The following is a 15961-nucleotide window of genomic DNA, read 5'->3' as shown; positions in this document are numbered from 1 at the left end:
AGAGCTAGACTGTACGTAAGACTGTTGCTTTTCAAACTGAGAACAAAGAACCACATCTGATTTTTTTCTAGGCCGACATCTGATTTTACCTTGACCCCTGGGCAACCCCGGATGGTGACCTTCACGTTCTTGGGTCACAGATAGGAAATGTAAGGCACACAGAGAAGAAACAACTTGTAGAAGTAGAGATAGATTACCAGGGAGATGACCAAAAAGACCAAGAAAGAGAGGCACCCACACTCGAGCCCACCCTCCACGCCCATCTATCCCCCCCTGCCTCTGGATACCCCTGACCCAGCTCCAACCCAGAAACAACTCCACAGGCCCTGAGCCCTTCAGCTGTTCCCTCATCCAGGGCATCAGCCTCCGTGTGCACAGTCAGGACATTTTCTTTCCATGGCTATGGTGGCAAGGCCCCTGTAGGTTCAGTTGAGTCCAGTCCCCTGAACCTACGGCTCAGGGCAGGGGCTCCAGAGGAGGCCCCAGCCTGTAACTCCTCCCAAGTCCAAAAGTTCCAGCCAGGGCAGCCCATCCTTACCTGGGTCTTATCCACACCCTCTGAGTCACCACCTCCCAGCGTGGGGCCAGGGGTCACAGGCCAGGAGGACTCTGGAAGCTGACGCTGGAGCCTGCAAATACTTCACCCCAGCTCGAGTCTTGCTCTGATGTTGCTGTGGGGTTCCCTTGGGCTCCTCTGTTTCTTGTCTCCCTGGGTCACTCTTGGTTTCTGTTCAGGGCAGCTGTCCAGCCTGCACTGCCACTCGCCCTCTCCCTCCAAAGCCTTCTCCCAGGAGGCGGAGCCCTGGGGGGCCTCCAAGGTCTGGATGTGGTGACATCAGCATGAGGGGCGGGCTGTGCTGGGGCAGGGACTAATGTCCAGAGGCTGCCCAAGGTGCTGTGTAAAGCTAACCAGCAGGGTTGCAAGGCATGGAGGCCCCAGGAGGTACTGCTGGCCAGTGGGGAGCTCGGGTCTGGGATCAACCATCTGGGCTTCAGGGTCTTTGTCATGTGTGTTACTACCTGTTACCTCTGCATGGTTGGGACACCTGGTCCCATCCCACCTTGGTCATGATTTTGCTGGGTCTCAGCTCCCAGTAGCCTCCCCTGCTCACCCAGCTTCCCTTGTCCACGACACTACTAGAGACCATATAGACCATCAGGCTTGGCAGTACCCTGGAGCCTTGGGTGGACCCAACATCCAAACCAGGACTCCCCAAGACGCACCCCCCGAGCCTCTGCAACTTGCCCCCACAGCCTGTTCTAGGAGTCTTGAATGTGCTGTTACCCAGACATTTTGCAAAGTCACCTGAGCAGGAGAGACTCATCCGGTGCATGTGATTTAAATGTGTGATTTTAAATGGGGAGTGGGTGGGAATGAACAGGACACAAGGTGTGACATGGTAGGTGAGGAAGGTGACTGCAGGACCTCCTCCTCCTCCTCCTCCTCCTCCTCCTCCTCCTTCTGAGACCTGGCCCCTTCTTCTGCCCACTCTTGACCAGCTGGGGCATCTCCACAGGGAAGCTGCTTTTTTGAGGGGTGGAGTGTGGGGGGGATTATGGGGTGGGGAGGATCAATGGTGCATTGGTGCCACCTGCTGGGCACAGCCAACTGCTACAAGACTAAGGAAAAGCTGCTCAACTTCCTCAAACTGTGGCGTGCCAGCCACAGTGAGACCAAGGTCCAAGGGCGAACTGCACCCAACGCAGCCTTCACCCACAGAGCTGATACTTACGGACCAGGAGAGAAGCGTGAGCCCACACAGTGGGACAGACGCAGGTTGGAACATCCAGAGCCCCTTCCACAAGGTGGCAACTGGGGCAGGTGCATGCTGGGAAGGCAGTGGGTGGGTGAGAAAGTGGTCTCAGAACCATAACGGAAATACTTTCTTAACACCCAAACTTGGCTCCGCAGGTCACCCGATTGGAGAAACCTGGAAATCCATGTTGTTTCCCCCCCCCAAAAAAACAAACCACCTGAGGTCATCGCGGGCTGTCAAAGATGCAGAAAACAAGTCCTAGCATAGCGCTCACTGCCCCGGCAATCTTACCTCTTATGAAAGCATTTTTATCCCTTCCTCACCACCTCATGCTCCCCCCTACCTCTCCAGGTTCTGTCTGCTTTCTGTCCCATCCAGAAGAGGCACAGACTTGCAGCACCTGAGCCTCTTACCACTGCAGAAGTGTTCTTAGTTCGTACCACCTTCACCCACCTCTCCAAATCCAATCTATCACTGTGTTCTATCCATTTCAGAACCCGAACCCAGTGTCTGCCCACGGCCTTGCCCCTGAATTCCTAGCTCTAGCTATCCCCACCTTCCCAGCATCTTTGCTGTGGTCACCTCTGTCTGTTGCCTGCATATAACTGTCTCCTCTCCACTGGAACAGGACACAGGTCTTGAACTGAGAGACTGAGAGTTAGCTCCTAGGGACTTCCACACTACCCTATGGAGAACGCCACAGTACTGCGATCAGACATGACTGGTATATTTTCCTCAGTTTCTCAGTTCCAGAGCAGACACTGTGTGTCCACGTCCCCAGGGCCTGGGATGGGCAGAGCTCAGCAAAGCCAGTCCCACAGGGAACCTGTAGGCTCCACAGAGCTGGCAAACAGCAAGGCCAGCTTTATCTGTGGTCCCCAAATCCTTCCCTGCTCATCCTTCTGACCAGAGGTCAGCAACTCATTGTCCCTTCTGTCCTTACCCTTGTGTGTGTGTTGGGGGAGTATGGGAAAAATGAAACAGACACAGAAAGTTTCCTCTAGAGTGGCAGTAATATTTATTCTGAGAAGATAACAGAGTTCCTCTCCCTTGACCCCAGGGCATTGTGGCCTGGAGCAGTGAAGGCCAGGTCCTGGCCGTCCATATAGTGCATGCCACAGGGCTGATCACCTGACACTGGAACAGGCCTCCCGGGTGCAAATAGTGAACAAAGCCACTGCTCTCCCTGCTCCATCCTGTCCTCACCTGTCCAGACTTCAAGGTTTCCTGGGGACCAGAGGTTCCTTCACAGCCAGGAGCCAGCCTGGCCTAGCTAAAGAGAGGAAGCAAGAACAGGCCTGCTGGCCCAGTTCTGCTAGAGGTGGGGAGGGGCAGTGGCTAGATGCCAGGTGAAGCATCTACGCACGTGCTACCTGGTCCTTGCTTGCCCTGTGCCTCAGAGGGATATGGCGGAGCTGAGACCCACAAGTCAGGCCCTGAGACCCAAGATCATGAGGCAGGTGCTCACCCTCCATTTCTGACTACAGTCTTCATTTGCAACAGCCATTGAGAAGTGAAGTGATCATGTGACCGTGCGGAGTATAAGATAGAGTGACACACAGTGGGAGTGGTGTGGCCTTGCCCTTATCCTTGTAAGAGTCCTCACAAACAGGAGTCGCCAGCCCCATGCTACAAAGGGAGGAATTGAGGCACGGGAGGTCGAAGTGACTTGCTCCTGGTGGAATGGACAAGCCCAGGCCCAGGTCCTTGAAGGGAAGCCCCAAGCGTGCAGGAGGAATGTTCTTATCTTTAATTCGGCTCTGAGCCCTTCCTGAAGACCAGGTCCCAGGCCAGAAGAGCCACCATGGAGCAAGATGGCAGTCAGAATCCAGCACCTCCAGCCGGGAAGTGGGCCACGTCGGAGGGACCAGAGGCAGAACGTAACAGTTCCAGAAGGATTGCCGCTGATGACCCAGCTATATATATATATGTTATCTACTAAGCCTGGACTGGAAGCGGAAGGAGGGCACAGAGGGGACCTGCAAGCCTCAGCACCAGTAAACAAGAGTTCTAAACAAGAGTTCCTCAGGAATGCAGACGGCAGCCAGGAACGAACATCTCATCTCCCTCCTCCTCTGAGATTCCCCCCCTCCCCAGAAGGTCCCACTGCACCCGAGCCCTCTCATGCTCAATGTCAAGATAAAAAGCAGAAGACCAACAAAATGAGTTCGCAAAGAACAAAGGTGGGGGCTGACCTCCCTTACACCAAGGTTTTTAAATGCTAAGACTATCAGATGTTGAGGATTGAGAGCAACATTTTGGTCCGGATAGTAAGAGTGTGGCAGCCTCCTTGGCTCTTTGGGGGATGCTGGTGGAGAGCCCTCTAGTCATGAGAAGTCCCCATCTGTGACACCCAACACATGATCTAATCCTCAAGGCCTGGTTCCATCCAGCCTCAGGTTCTTTCTTCCAAGCAAACCCCAGAGTCTTTCAGCAGAGGCAGAGCGTGTTCCCCGTGGGCCTCCCACAGCCTTACATCCACCCGCCTGGCCCAGGCCACTCCTTCCAACATCACAAGTAGAGGCTAGGAAATCATACGTTCTCACCAGCATGACCATAGCTCTTCAGAGGGTGAGAGTCAAGTCAGAGCCTGGTGCTGAGGAAGGTATCTACCTCCGAGAAGACCTGAGAATCGGGAAGCCTAGGGCGGCTCATTGGGGTAACTGGGCAAGTCTACATGGAGTAACTAAATGGAGGTCAGGCATTAGACGGTGAGCAGATGTCTCCTGCATATGCCCACTAAGGGTTCTCTCAAGATGGTTTTAAAATGAGGTGTAGTGGGATCGGGGATGAAGCTCAGTTGGTAAGTGCTCGCCTAGCATGCGCAAAGCCCTGGGTTCCATACCCAGCACCACGTAAACTGGTGTTGTGGTACTGCACTGAGGAGGTGGAGGCAGGAGGATCAGGAGTTTAAGGTCACTCTAAGCTACATAGCAAAGAACTGGGGAGGGAAACAACCTCCCCATAGCAAACATGGAGAGGGAAGGGGCTTGGGGCACGGCAGTTTGTGTGTAAACAACTGACATCTTGGCACTCCTCGGCAGACAGCAGGGCCCGGGGAAACGGTTTCCCTCAGATAGCCCCTTAACAGCAGCGCCCATTGGCTAGAGAGAGCTGCGTTACATCTTAGGCAAGAAAACGCCCCACAAGATAGGAATTCTTTGGGGCCCTCCAAACACTGAGGCTCGGAGAGGAGCAGGGCTCTCCTCGGGTCACACAGTGGGTCAGCGGAAGAGAGAGTAAAGGGCCCCAGGGTCTGGTTCCCAGGCTGCTCCCAGGCCAGGCGGGGACATGCGAGTCGTGGTGAGGACTAGTGGGGCCGGACAGGCAGGCTGGTCAGACAGCCGTGAGAGAGGCACTGCAGAGGACACGCACAGCTACAATGCCTGGCAGGTCGCTGGGCTGCCGGCTACTGCGGTCCTGGAGATGGAGGGTGTGGAGGTCCTGCAGGTTTTCTGGGTCGGACTTCAGGTGCACCTGGCCCAGGAATTCATCCTTCAGGACTCGGTGATTCCAAACCTGAGAGGAGACAGAGGGTGAAGGAGGGGTTTATCTAAGACCAGGAATATAGCCTAGAGCAGGTAGGGAATGAGGGCAGCCGGACCTAGAAGCCTCTTCACTCAGTGCAAACCCATGGGAAAGCCCATGGCCTGGACCCACGGCGTGGGTGAACTTGACCTTGTTGTGCCCCTGGTCCCATTTTTCTTTCTTTCTTTCTTTCTTTTTTTCTTTCTTTCTTTTTTTCTTTCTTTCTTTCTTTCTTTCTTTCTTTCTTTCTTTCTTTCTTTCTTGTTTTTTTTTTTTTTTGGTTTTTTTTTTTTGTTTTTTGTTTGTTTTGGTTTTTTTGAGACAATGTTTCACTATGTAGCCCTTGCTAGCATCCTGACAGAACAGGCTAGCCTCAAACTCACAGTCTGTCTGCCTCTGTCTCCCTAGCGCTGAGATTACGAAGGCATGGGCCACTACACTCAGAACCTCATTTTAATATCTGCGTTGAATTACCTGCCCCTACTGGTCCTTCTAGACTCTATCTACAAGTCTGTGATTTAAACCACTGGGACCCAGTGTTAAGAAAACTTGGAAAATCTAGTAGCTCCCCTAGGGTACTACACATTTGTTTACAGATGGTTTCTTGCCCAGAGAGAGGCTTCTCTGGACCCAGGGGACAGAGGAGAAGGTTCCCTGATAATGAGCTCAGTCACCAAGTTCCAGCCACGTTGGACTGAGAGAAAGGAGCTGTGCCCAAGGTCACTGGCATTCAGATTGGTGCTCCAGGGCTCTTAGGAGATAGCCACATGCCACACATGATCTCAGTGTCACCTTCTCGAGTAGATCCATTGGCGGAAGCTCTGAGGAAGAGTGGCCAGGTCAGCAAAGAGGACCACTGTCCTCAGCTGGAGACCAGCCTTCCTGGATCTCAGACCCAGACTGACTAAGCATCAGTCACCTACCGAGGAGCAAGAGGCGGGGCAGGACAACGGAAGCTAGCCTCCTCTGCCCTGGGCCCTACCCATCCAAGCGGGAGGCTATGGGAGGGGCGGAAGCTGCTCCTGAGGGTCTCACCTGCACAGTGATGGGCTGAGCCAGTTTCTTGCGATAGAAGATGCCTTTCACATTGTACTCTGGTGTCGAGGTCCCTCTCTGCACAGCTGAACGGACCTTTTCGCCCTCACACTTGATGATCACATATGAGTTTGCTCCTGGAGAGAGGATGGGGGAGGTGGGGGGAGGATGGGGCTGGGGCAGAGCCTAATGGGGCAGGTGTCTGGGAGGTGACATGCCAACCTGGTCTTTGTCACAAAGGAGAAGGGGAGACAGGAGCCTGATCCACCTTCCTAGTCCGCTGCCTTCTAGGGCCAGATAGAGGGAAGAGCGCAGGGTGGCCTCCGGCCTGTGGTTCTTGCCAATTGTTCCCTGCATACGGGTTTCTCACCCCGACACCTCCTCGGTCTAGAGAAGCTGTCTCTGAACCCCAGGAGCTATCTGATGTCTCCACCACATGGGGGCTCCAGGGAAGCAGGAGGTGGACCTCTCTAGAAGCTCATATCACCCATTGGATGGCTGCATCTGCAGGTGCTGGGGTCTCAGGAGAACTGGGGTGTGCCCTGAAGTGGAGAGGGCCTGAGGTAATCTCCAGGGAGCTCACCTGTTGGGGAGTCCTTGAGGCCAGCAGCCCCCAGGACGTGGACCTGGGCCACCTGCTGAGGGTAGCCACAGAGGGAGCTCCAACAGGTTCGAGGGGGCTCATCCAGGCGTAGCTCCCTGGAACAGGGCAGGGTGGGGGGATGGATGGGTAGCAAAAAGACAGATGTGAAGATGGGCTTCAAGATAAGGAGCTAATGAAACCGCATGGCAAACTCAACCACCCACCACCACAGGCTTCCAGCCTCTCTGCCCCGCCTCCTCGCAGCATGGTGGGGCACTTAGCACTTCCCACATGACACATCTGCTGTTGGGCTTTACAGATATTATTCTCATCCTCAAAATGGTTTTAACAGCCTACTTGGTCCATACCACCACCGACAGCATGGCGCCAGACCCTCTTTCGAGAGTTGGTCCCTATCTTAAAATGGAGTGGTTAGGCCTCCCATTTGGGGTGTGAGATGGTAAATGAAACAACTGAAAGCCCTTCTGTAAATTGTTAAATGCCCATGTGAGTCACTGGTCCCAGTCAGAACCAAGAGAAGCCGGGCAGGCAAGCAGGGGTGGAGGGAAGCAATGGATGCCCATCCCTGGGGATGCTGGTGCCTGGGCACCACGCCTTGAGCAGACACAGACAGCTAGGACTGCAGATTCCTCCAGACCCAGCATGGGGCAGACGGTCGCCAGCCCTTGTCCCCACACACCGGCAATTGGAGGGAACATCGGTGAAGACTCGGAGCAGGAACTCGCCAGTGTGGCCCGGCTCGAAGGTGGTAGGGATGATAACATAGCGGCCCTCGGGCAGCTCTGTCCGCAGGAAAACGCTGCGCGAATTGATGTAGATGGAGCTGGCGGCCTTATGCTGCAGGCTGTGCATGCGGTACTGGCGGTTCTCTTCGACCTGTGCGGAGATAGGAGGAGATGGGACACAAACAGCCCTGCCTCCCAGTCTAGCCCAGCCACCCCATAAAGTCTATACCATAAAGGACAGTGGGATACACGCACAGAAAATACCCAGGACTAGCTGATCTATAAGGACACGATTAGGTTAGCGTTCAGTTAGGGCTGAGGGGAGGGGCGTGGAAGGCACAGAGGCCCTCGTGCTCACAGATGAGCACCAGGGACCTGGGAATGCTAAACACAGGGTGAAGGCCGGGAGTGGAGGAGGCTGATAAACCGGTGACCTGTCTGACTGAGGCCACACCAGGTCCTCCCCAGAGCCTTAAAGTGTCCCATGCAGTCAACCTATAGAACCTCTCCTTATTGAGATGTCCCATGTATCCAAGTCTCACACTCTATTGTGCACACAGGATTGATTTATCACCAGGAAACTTTTTCTTCCCAAATTGTGCTGTGCTTATTTAGGCATATATAGCCTAAAATGAACCACCCAGTGTCAGACTCTGGAGGTTTGGACCAGGTTTGGACACCAGCTCCTGAGTCATATTGAACTAAAGTTCCCCCTTGCCTCACAAGCATCGCTGCTCTGCTGGCTGTAATATCTTGCAGAGACCCCCACAGAAAGTTCTATCATATTGGGTAGCAATGACCTACTGCGATGGACTGTCCCTTCACAAAGACGATAATCTAGTGATGTCACTGGGTTATATACTGTAGACAGTGCAATTAGGTTGTCTTTGATTTTACCTCAAGAGAATTTAAAAGTGGGTGAAAAATCCCTTAGTGATCCCAATGACCCTATAAGTTCTTTTTTAAATTATTTATTATGTATGTGTGTGTATGATGGGGGGCACACATGTCACAGCACACAGGTATTGGCCAGAGGACAACGTTGTGGAGTTAATTCTTTCCTTCCACCTTTGCGTGTATTCCAGGGATCGAACTCCCAGCATCAGACTTCGACAGCAATCCCTTTACCTGACCAGCCTTTCTCTTGTTTTGCTTGTGAGACAAGGTCACCTATAGTCCAGGCTTGAACTCGCTTTATAATTGAGAGTGCCCTGGGGCTCCTGATTCTCCTGTCTCAGCCTCCTAAGTGCTGGCATTACAGGCATGTGTCACTATACCCAGCCTGACACTGGAGTTTTGTCACAAAGGTACCAAATGCAGTCGTCCCCCGTTGCCAACCCTGCTTAGCCACAGTTCCAATTGCCACGATCCCATGTGCCTACAATCAGCCATGTTCTGAAAATAGCAAAAGGAAAACTCCAGAAGCATTATATGTCTTTTCAATTTCAGATGTGTTGAAATCTTGCACCATCTCAACTCACTGGACAGGAGGGACACGCGTCGCCCTGTTTGGCCAACACATCTGTACTGTGTCCTGAGCTCGCCGATGGACTGCTCAGTGGCTATCTTCGTTATGGCTATGGTATGGTGCTACCTGCAGTGTGGGTCAGCCGGTGGGTGTCTCGGCACTTATCTCCATGGTTTTGGAAGCCTACTTATCATGACTAACTCCCAGCCCAAAGCCATGAAACGATACCACCAGCTGCCAGGACGTCCTAGACAGTTCCCGGAAAAGCACCGCATGACAAGACACAAAGTGTCACAGCGTGTCAACACATGAATAAGCCAGCACAGGGGACTGCGCCAATGGTTTTCTCATAAACATCGAATGCTAGGAAGCAAGCATGCACCAGTGTCTCACATCCATGTGGGTTCGGTAAGTTCTGAAGATCTGACACGTATTGGGGAGATCTGTCATGCCAACTGTCTCCCCACACTGAGAATCACTAGTGGAGGACATCAACTTCCAAGCCAGGGGAGTTAAGGTGAGTCTGCCTGTCTCTGTACAAGGTTGCCTGCTCCTGTGTGTGGAAAGGCCTCCAACACAAGAGACAATAGAAGGTGAGAGGCATAGCTCTGGGGGACGGGCAGGCACGCAAGACCTCACAGAGCCCATGCCGACCGCCAGTGGTGTGGGCCTGCAGAGCTCACCTTATAGATGTCAAAGCCGATGGCCAGATTCTCGCCTTTGCCCTCTCGGCGAGTTGAGCGCTTGGGCCGCTGCTGGATGCTGATCAACACTTCATCTTCTGGCTTCTTGACTTCAAATATGTACTGAAGATGTGGCCATGAAAAGAGATTCGCGGTGAGACCCAGGTCAACCTCCTGGATTTTGGGAGCCTAGACTCCAGAGCGAAGCCCCAGCCATGTTGGTAGCATGAACTAGGCCATCCCATCAGCTCAAGTCAGTCCCTCCTCTGGGCGACGAGCCCATTAACTCATACAATGACCACCATGACTGAAGACAGGGAGAACTCAATGAGATGGGAGGTGCTCACCTCCGAGCCTGGCACACAGGTGGCGCTCAATAAGGACACAATGAGTCTCAGACAGACTGCTGTGGAGGATGCTGCTGGGGAGAGCTCCCAGTGGGGAGCACAGCCTGGCCACACTTCCTGGGAGTAGCCAACTTGGGCTACTATGAAAACAAGGGGGTCTGAACACTACGTGGCCTCTCAGTGTGCCTGAGACTCCAGACAAGACAGCTCTAAGTCCCTGAGAGACAGTTTCCTCATTGTGAACATAAGCAGTGCAGACTGTAAGATAGCGACTTCATGACCTTACACAGTGTCCACCAGGCCCCCACGGCACAGTCATAATGAGGCTCAAAGACAGCCAGGGACATCCCTGCATCACTCAGGTCCGTGGCTGATGCAGGGTGAGACAGGGTGTGGTCTCTGCAAATGCCCACCTGTGGGTTCTGGAAGAAAGTGTCCTTGTGGTTGATGCAGCCACCACTGCGGTTCAGCTGTGGGTCCTCATGTCTCGTCCAGGCGCCATGTAGCCGGGCCTCCTCCCATGTCTTATGGATGCTTAGGTAGGACGTGTTAATCAGGCGGCACTTAATGATGTCGGTAAAGTACCGGCACATGTCCTCAAAGGTCATCCTAAGGGCAGGAAGGGAATGAGCTCGGTGCACCCCACCATGCTCTGAAACACAATACCACCAGCACCCCAAATCTCTCTCGAGCCTCAACTTCCTTATTTGTAAAATGGGATGAACCTACCAACAGTTGCCTGTCTCACAGGGATGGTGGGGCATTGAGCAAAACAAGAACATACGTGTAGCTGGTGTCTTGGCTGTGACAGCTGTTCACAGCGTTAATGACCAGTGTGCACATCCTAACATTTTATCGCAGTTTTGAACATTTACTGTTTGGGGGAGGGCACAGGTGTTCACGGCACGTATGTGGAGCATGTGGAGGTCGGAGGACAGGCTGTGGGAGCTGGTTCTCTCCTTCCACCATGTGGGGCCCAGGAAGTGAAGTGAAGTTGTCAGGACTAGTGGAAAGAGTCTTCTCATCAGCCCTGGTGTGCACATCACGTCGGTCCGTTTCTACCCATTGTCTTCCACGGCTGCTGTACGGCCCGAATCAACTGGTAGTAGATCCCCCCGCACCCCTCCATGGCAAGCACAAGGCAGCGAGCAAGCTGTGCCCAGGCACACCTCCAGGAGCACGGGCAGTGCCAGAGGTGCTTGAATGTGCTTGGGAAATGCCTATAAAAGCAGCTTTTCCCACGGAGGGGCAATGTCGCTATGTTTTAACTCAACTGGCTCCTGAGCCAGCCTGCACAAAGAGGACTCTGTCAACCGCAGCGCAGACGGGAGGGCCTGGCCACCCCAGCACAAGGGGGCTCCGTTAGGGTGTTAATACCACTGTCATGTGATCCTGGGTGGCCCGTGGGTCTGCACGGCATGCACCTCACATCGGGCACCTTGCACCTTTCCCTCCTGTAAGTGGCTGTGAAGGAGAGCAGGGCACCAAGGAGTGCAGAGAGAAAGCTGGCGAGTAGATTCGAGGGGAGGGATTCAAGGGAATGCATGGGTGCAAGGCATGCAGGTGGGGCGCGTATGCACTGGAAGGAATAGCACAGAGAATGAACAGGCATGGGGAGGGGATGAGGGGACGACGGGGACAGGAGAATGAAAAGGCACGTGGGCCGGAGGGGGGCTGGGTGTGGGAGACGAGTGGGTTTAGAGAATGAATGGGCACAGAAGCAGAAGAAGGGATGTGTTCAGAAGAACGGACAGAAGGAAGCAAGGGGGTGAGCGGGTGCAGCGTACACACAGCAGGATGGGTGGGGAAGGTAGGTGGATGCGAGGGATGGGTACCGAGTGATGTATTCAGAGATTTCAGGACCAGGCTTAGTGAACGGATGCAGATATAGAGAATGGTGGGCCACAGGGGGCGGGGATAGAGGAATGGATGGGGATTGGAGGGAATAGCTATAGAGGGATGGGCCACAGGGGGCGGGGATAGAGGAAAGGATGGGGATTGGAGGGAATAGCTATAGAGGGATGGGCCACAGGGGGCGGGGATAGAGGAATGGATGGGGATTGGAGGGAATAGCTATAGAGGGATGGGCCACAGGGGGCGGGGATAGAGGAATGGATGGGGATTGGAGGGAATAGCTATAGAGGGATGGGCCACAGGGAGCGGGGATAGAGGAATGGATGGGGATTGGAGGGAATAGCTATAGAGGGATGGACGGAAGGGGATGGACACTGCGGGTGGATGCAGGGTGGACTCAAGCCAACAGATGCAGGGGCTCTGAGCTGACTGACTGCTGGCCTGACCGCTAAGACTCAGCCTGGGTGACAGGGCAGTTCTGGTGTCCCCCGGGGTGTGCAGACAGGACATGGGGTAAAAGCACCCATCTCTACAGCACATCTTACAGATCGGGGTGGTGTGGTGCTTCCAAGGCTAAACAGCAAACTGATGGTGACTGTGGCCCTGGCTGTGACTCCCTGACCGATGCTCCTGCCAGGCCCCAGGAGGGTCCCCCGCCTCCAGCCCAAACTCAAGAGAGGAGGACACTCACCAGAATTCACCATCGTCCTGCACGGTCACGCCCATCTTCTCCCTTTCACTCTTGCTCACTTTTTGCCATTCCTCTGACCTGGGTGTGAGTGTCAGGGAGGGAACAGTATAAAAAGAGTGGCCCAAAGGAGGGCTCTAGGCCAAGCCACCCGCAGAGCACTGTGGGTAGAGAATTGGAGGTCATGCCCAGCCCAGCTAAGAAGCCTCTGTTCTCCCCCACTAGAGACTGTGATCTTTCTTTATGTCAGGGCTATGTGGTCAGTGAATGAAGCTGGTGAGGTGCTACGACCCTTGGGGCCATTGTCCAAGTAGGATGCATGTCACCCTTCTCCTGGCCACTGTCTTTGATGAACCCACCCCCCAGACACCACGCTTACACTGGAAGTCTCCAATTTTTTCCTCAGAGCATCTCTCTCAGACCCTGCAAGGCCCAGTCCAGGGTCACCTCTTGTCCTTGCCTCTGTGCCTGTGCACAGCCCCAACCCTGGTGGGCCTCACGTGTCACTCCAGGGCCCGGTCCACTCCCGCTCGCCCCAGGGGTTCCTCAGGCGGATCATGTCCAGCTTCTCTGACTTGAAGAAGGACAGCAGGCCATGGCCCAGGCGCACCTTGCGCACATCAGTGACAGCATATGCATGGCCCTTCACCAGGCCGCATGCCAGGCGGGTCTCCATATCAGCTGCTGTCACAGCCTGCAGAACAAACACAGACAGGAGGGTCACACTGGAATCTAAACTAAGGCAGTGGAACTAGGCTAAGGAGCCACATCACCCCCTTCAGGTAGGGATGGGAACTGCAGCCTCACAGAAAGCTCTTTGCTAAGGGGTCAGAACCCCAGGGAACCACACACAAAATCACTCCCCTGTCCCTGCCCAGAAAATATTGGTGCCAACTTACCCCAGAGAATATTGGTGCCAACTTGCCCCACTGCAGCTGATTGCTATGTATTTAGAAATTTTCAAGTCTCAACATACAGGCCTGGCTGGCCTAGAATTCTCTATGAGGTCTAGGTTGGCTTTGAACTTGGGGCAATCCTCCTGCCTCTGCCTCCCAAATCCCAAGTACTGAGATTAGAGATGTGCAGCATCATGCCTGGTGGTAATACTCAGACATTTTAGGAGATGCTTGTGAAAACATAAGCAATTGGAAATTGACCTTGATGGGAGTGTTTATACCTCAGAACTCAGCAGATGCCACAGATCAGGGATTCATGTTTCTAGAGAGCCAGCTGACCAGGCTCTACAGACAGCTAGCTTATCCTGGGTTCAATGAACCCACCTTTCTCCCAGCAGTGCCTGACAGAGAACACTCCTGAAGACCAGCTCTAAATCACCTAAAGGGACTAGGGACTTCCACTTCTGGCTTCCCCTTAGCTTTTGACACTTTATACCTTGACAAAGTACTTCAAAGGCAGGGACACAAGAACCCAAGGGAGTCTGAATGGGGCATGAATGGTGTAGGGGGCATTGCATGGTGCATGGCACATGGTGCAGGGTTGGAGTGGTATTGCTGTTCAGCTCTGGGGAAGGGGAGCTGTGCTCTCCACCTACCCCATCTCCCAGAAAGCCTAGGGTCATTGTGGTGAGCTGGCTGGGGTCCACACTCAGCCCCACTCTCTCCCATCCAGGGCCTGGGGTCTTCCCTGCAGCCCTACCTTGATGGAGGCACTGATGAGCCCGCCTCTGCTGTGCACCTTCAGCACGCGCTCGAAGAGCTGATTTCTCTTGGCCTCATCGGTGGCCAAGTCCCCCTCGGTCAGGTCAATGGGTTCAGAAACACCACCTGTGAAATCCACCAGCGCATCGGCTGTGTTGCCTCCGTCCAGGGCCTGGTAACAACCTGCCAGCCTGGGAACAACAGGAAGAGAATTCCTGCTCAGGCTTCCAGGATCTTAACTCATACAGGAGGTGTCTGAAGCTCAGAAATCAAGCAGACTGCTACAGTGTCATAGCGAGCCACAGCACAGCCAACATCACAGCCCAGGTCTTAACTCCCAGGCCGTCAGCCAAGTGGTGGTGGTGCATACTTTTAATCCCAGCATTCGGGAGGCAGAGGCAGGTGGATCTCTGAGTTCGAAGCCAGCCTGGTCTACAGAGCAAGTTCTAGGACAGATTACACAGAGTCAAAACCAAACCAAACCAGAACAACAACTAAACAAACAAAGCAAAAGAACTCCCCCCCCCAGGCCCTCCCTGCCCCAGTGAGCAGCACCTCTGTAGTACTCAAATAGCCTTCGCTTTAAGAGCCCTGTCTTTACCAGTTGTCCAAATATCTACCGATTCTTCTAAAACATGTTACAAGTTCATTTATCTTTTGACACAGTTTTGGTTTTAAAAATAAATGTTGCATCTATGCCCTAGAACATTCTAGAAAATACTAGAAAGAATCTTTGGGATAAGGGAAATGCTTGCTTGTTATGCTTGCAAAAGCTCTACAGCTGAAGCCCAATTATGCTTTGAGGTGTTAGCAATGTTCTTTGAGAGAACTTTGAAAATATGTCAGTCGTTAATCATCTATTATGTGTGACACCATAGCTGGGAACATGTGTAGCAGGCACACAGTACAGTGCAAACAGGTGCATTGAAAAGACACGCCCACAAACACGGTGCCTGCTTTTGAACAAAAGTGCACCAAAGATGTTAAAAGAAGCTGGCAGGGTAGCAAGCACATCTGGAACCTCAGCACTTTTGATTGTGAGTTCAAGACCAGCTTCTGCTACATAGTGAGTTCGGGGAAAGCCTACGTGACTCGGTTTCACAAGAATGATACTGAAAGAGCTGTCCTTGTTACAGGGAATGGCGTGCAGAGAATAGAAGAGATACCTGAGGCTCAGATGCTAGCAATGGCCTAAAGCACAAAGGGAGTGGTCTTCTCTGGTTTCTATGCCGACTGGATTTGCTCTAAAAGGTATACGCTCATTCTACAACGGGGGAGGCAGTTCAGGGGTTAAAGCAGTTGCCAGGAAAGCCCAAGGACTAGAGTTCAAACTCAGAACCCAGGTAAATGCACGTAGATGCTCGGGGTGGGGGAGCACCTGTAACTCCAGCCTTGGCTGGCAGAGGTGAGATGCTGAGAGCAAGCCAGCTAGCAAGACTGGCTGTATCGGTGAGCTCTGAGCTTGACTGAGAGCCCCTGCTTCAATGAGTAAAGCAAAAGAGCAAGTCAGGATGTGTCCAATATCAACCTCATGACTCCATGCACACACATACACACACAACACACACACATATATGCACATAAATACACATGCACTCATACATACACATACAT

At 53.3% G+C, this 15961-nt stretch overlaps 1 protein-coding gene across 1 annotated transcript in view; it reads right to left on the bottom strand.

Annotated features, from left to right (window-relative positions):
* Positions 1 to 2751: 2751 nt before the first annotated feature.
* The window catches only part of Capn5 (calpain 5), a 55396-nt gene continuing 42186 nt past the window's right edge, over positions 2752 to 15961 (bottom strand). Inside the window, exons 5-13 of the mRNA XM_052158271.1 lie at positions 14346 to 14538; positions 13190 to 13383; positions 12693 to 12770; positions 10561 to 10756; positions 9801 to 9923; positions 7604 to 7800; positions 6904 to 7019; positions 6321 to 6457; positions 2752 to 5276 (exon numbers count right to left, since the gene is read on the bottom strand). Of these exons, the coding sequence (XP_052014231.1) occupies positions 5094 to 5276; positions 6321 to 6457; positions 6904 to 7019; positions 7604 to 7800; positions 9801 to 9923; positions 10561 to 10756; positions 12693 to 12770; positions 13190 to 13383; positions 14346 to 14538 (1417 nt within the window). The 3' untranslated portion in view covers positions 2752 to 5093. The remainder of the gene's footprint in view (positions 5277 to 6320; positions 6458 to 6903; positions 7020 to 7603; positions 7801 to 9800; positions 9924 to 10560; positions 10757 to 12692; positions 12771 to 13189; positions 13384 to 14345; positions 14539 to 15961) is intronic.

Source organism: Apodemus sylvaticus, chromosome 1, assembly GCF_947179515.1.
Source record: "Apodemus sylvaticus chromosome 1, mApoSyl1.1, whole genome shotgun sequence".
Taxonomy (NCBI): Eukaryota; Metazoa; Chordata; class Mammalia; order Rodentia; family Muridae; genus Apodemus; species Apodemus sylvaticus.
The sequence above is the reverse complement of the archived record's forward strand: the minus strand, read 5'-3'. Positions and strand labels throughout refer to the sequence as shown.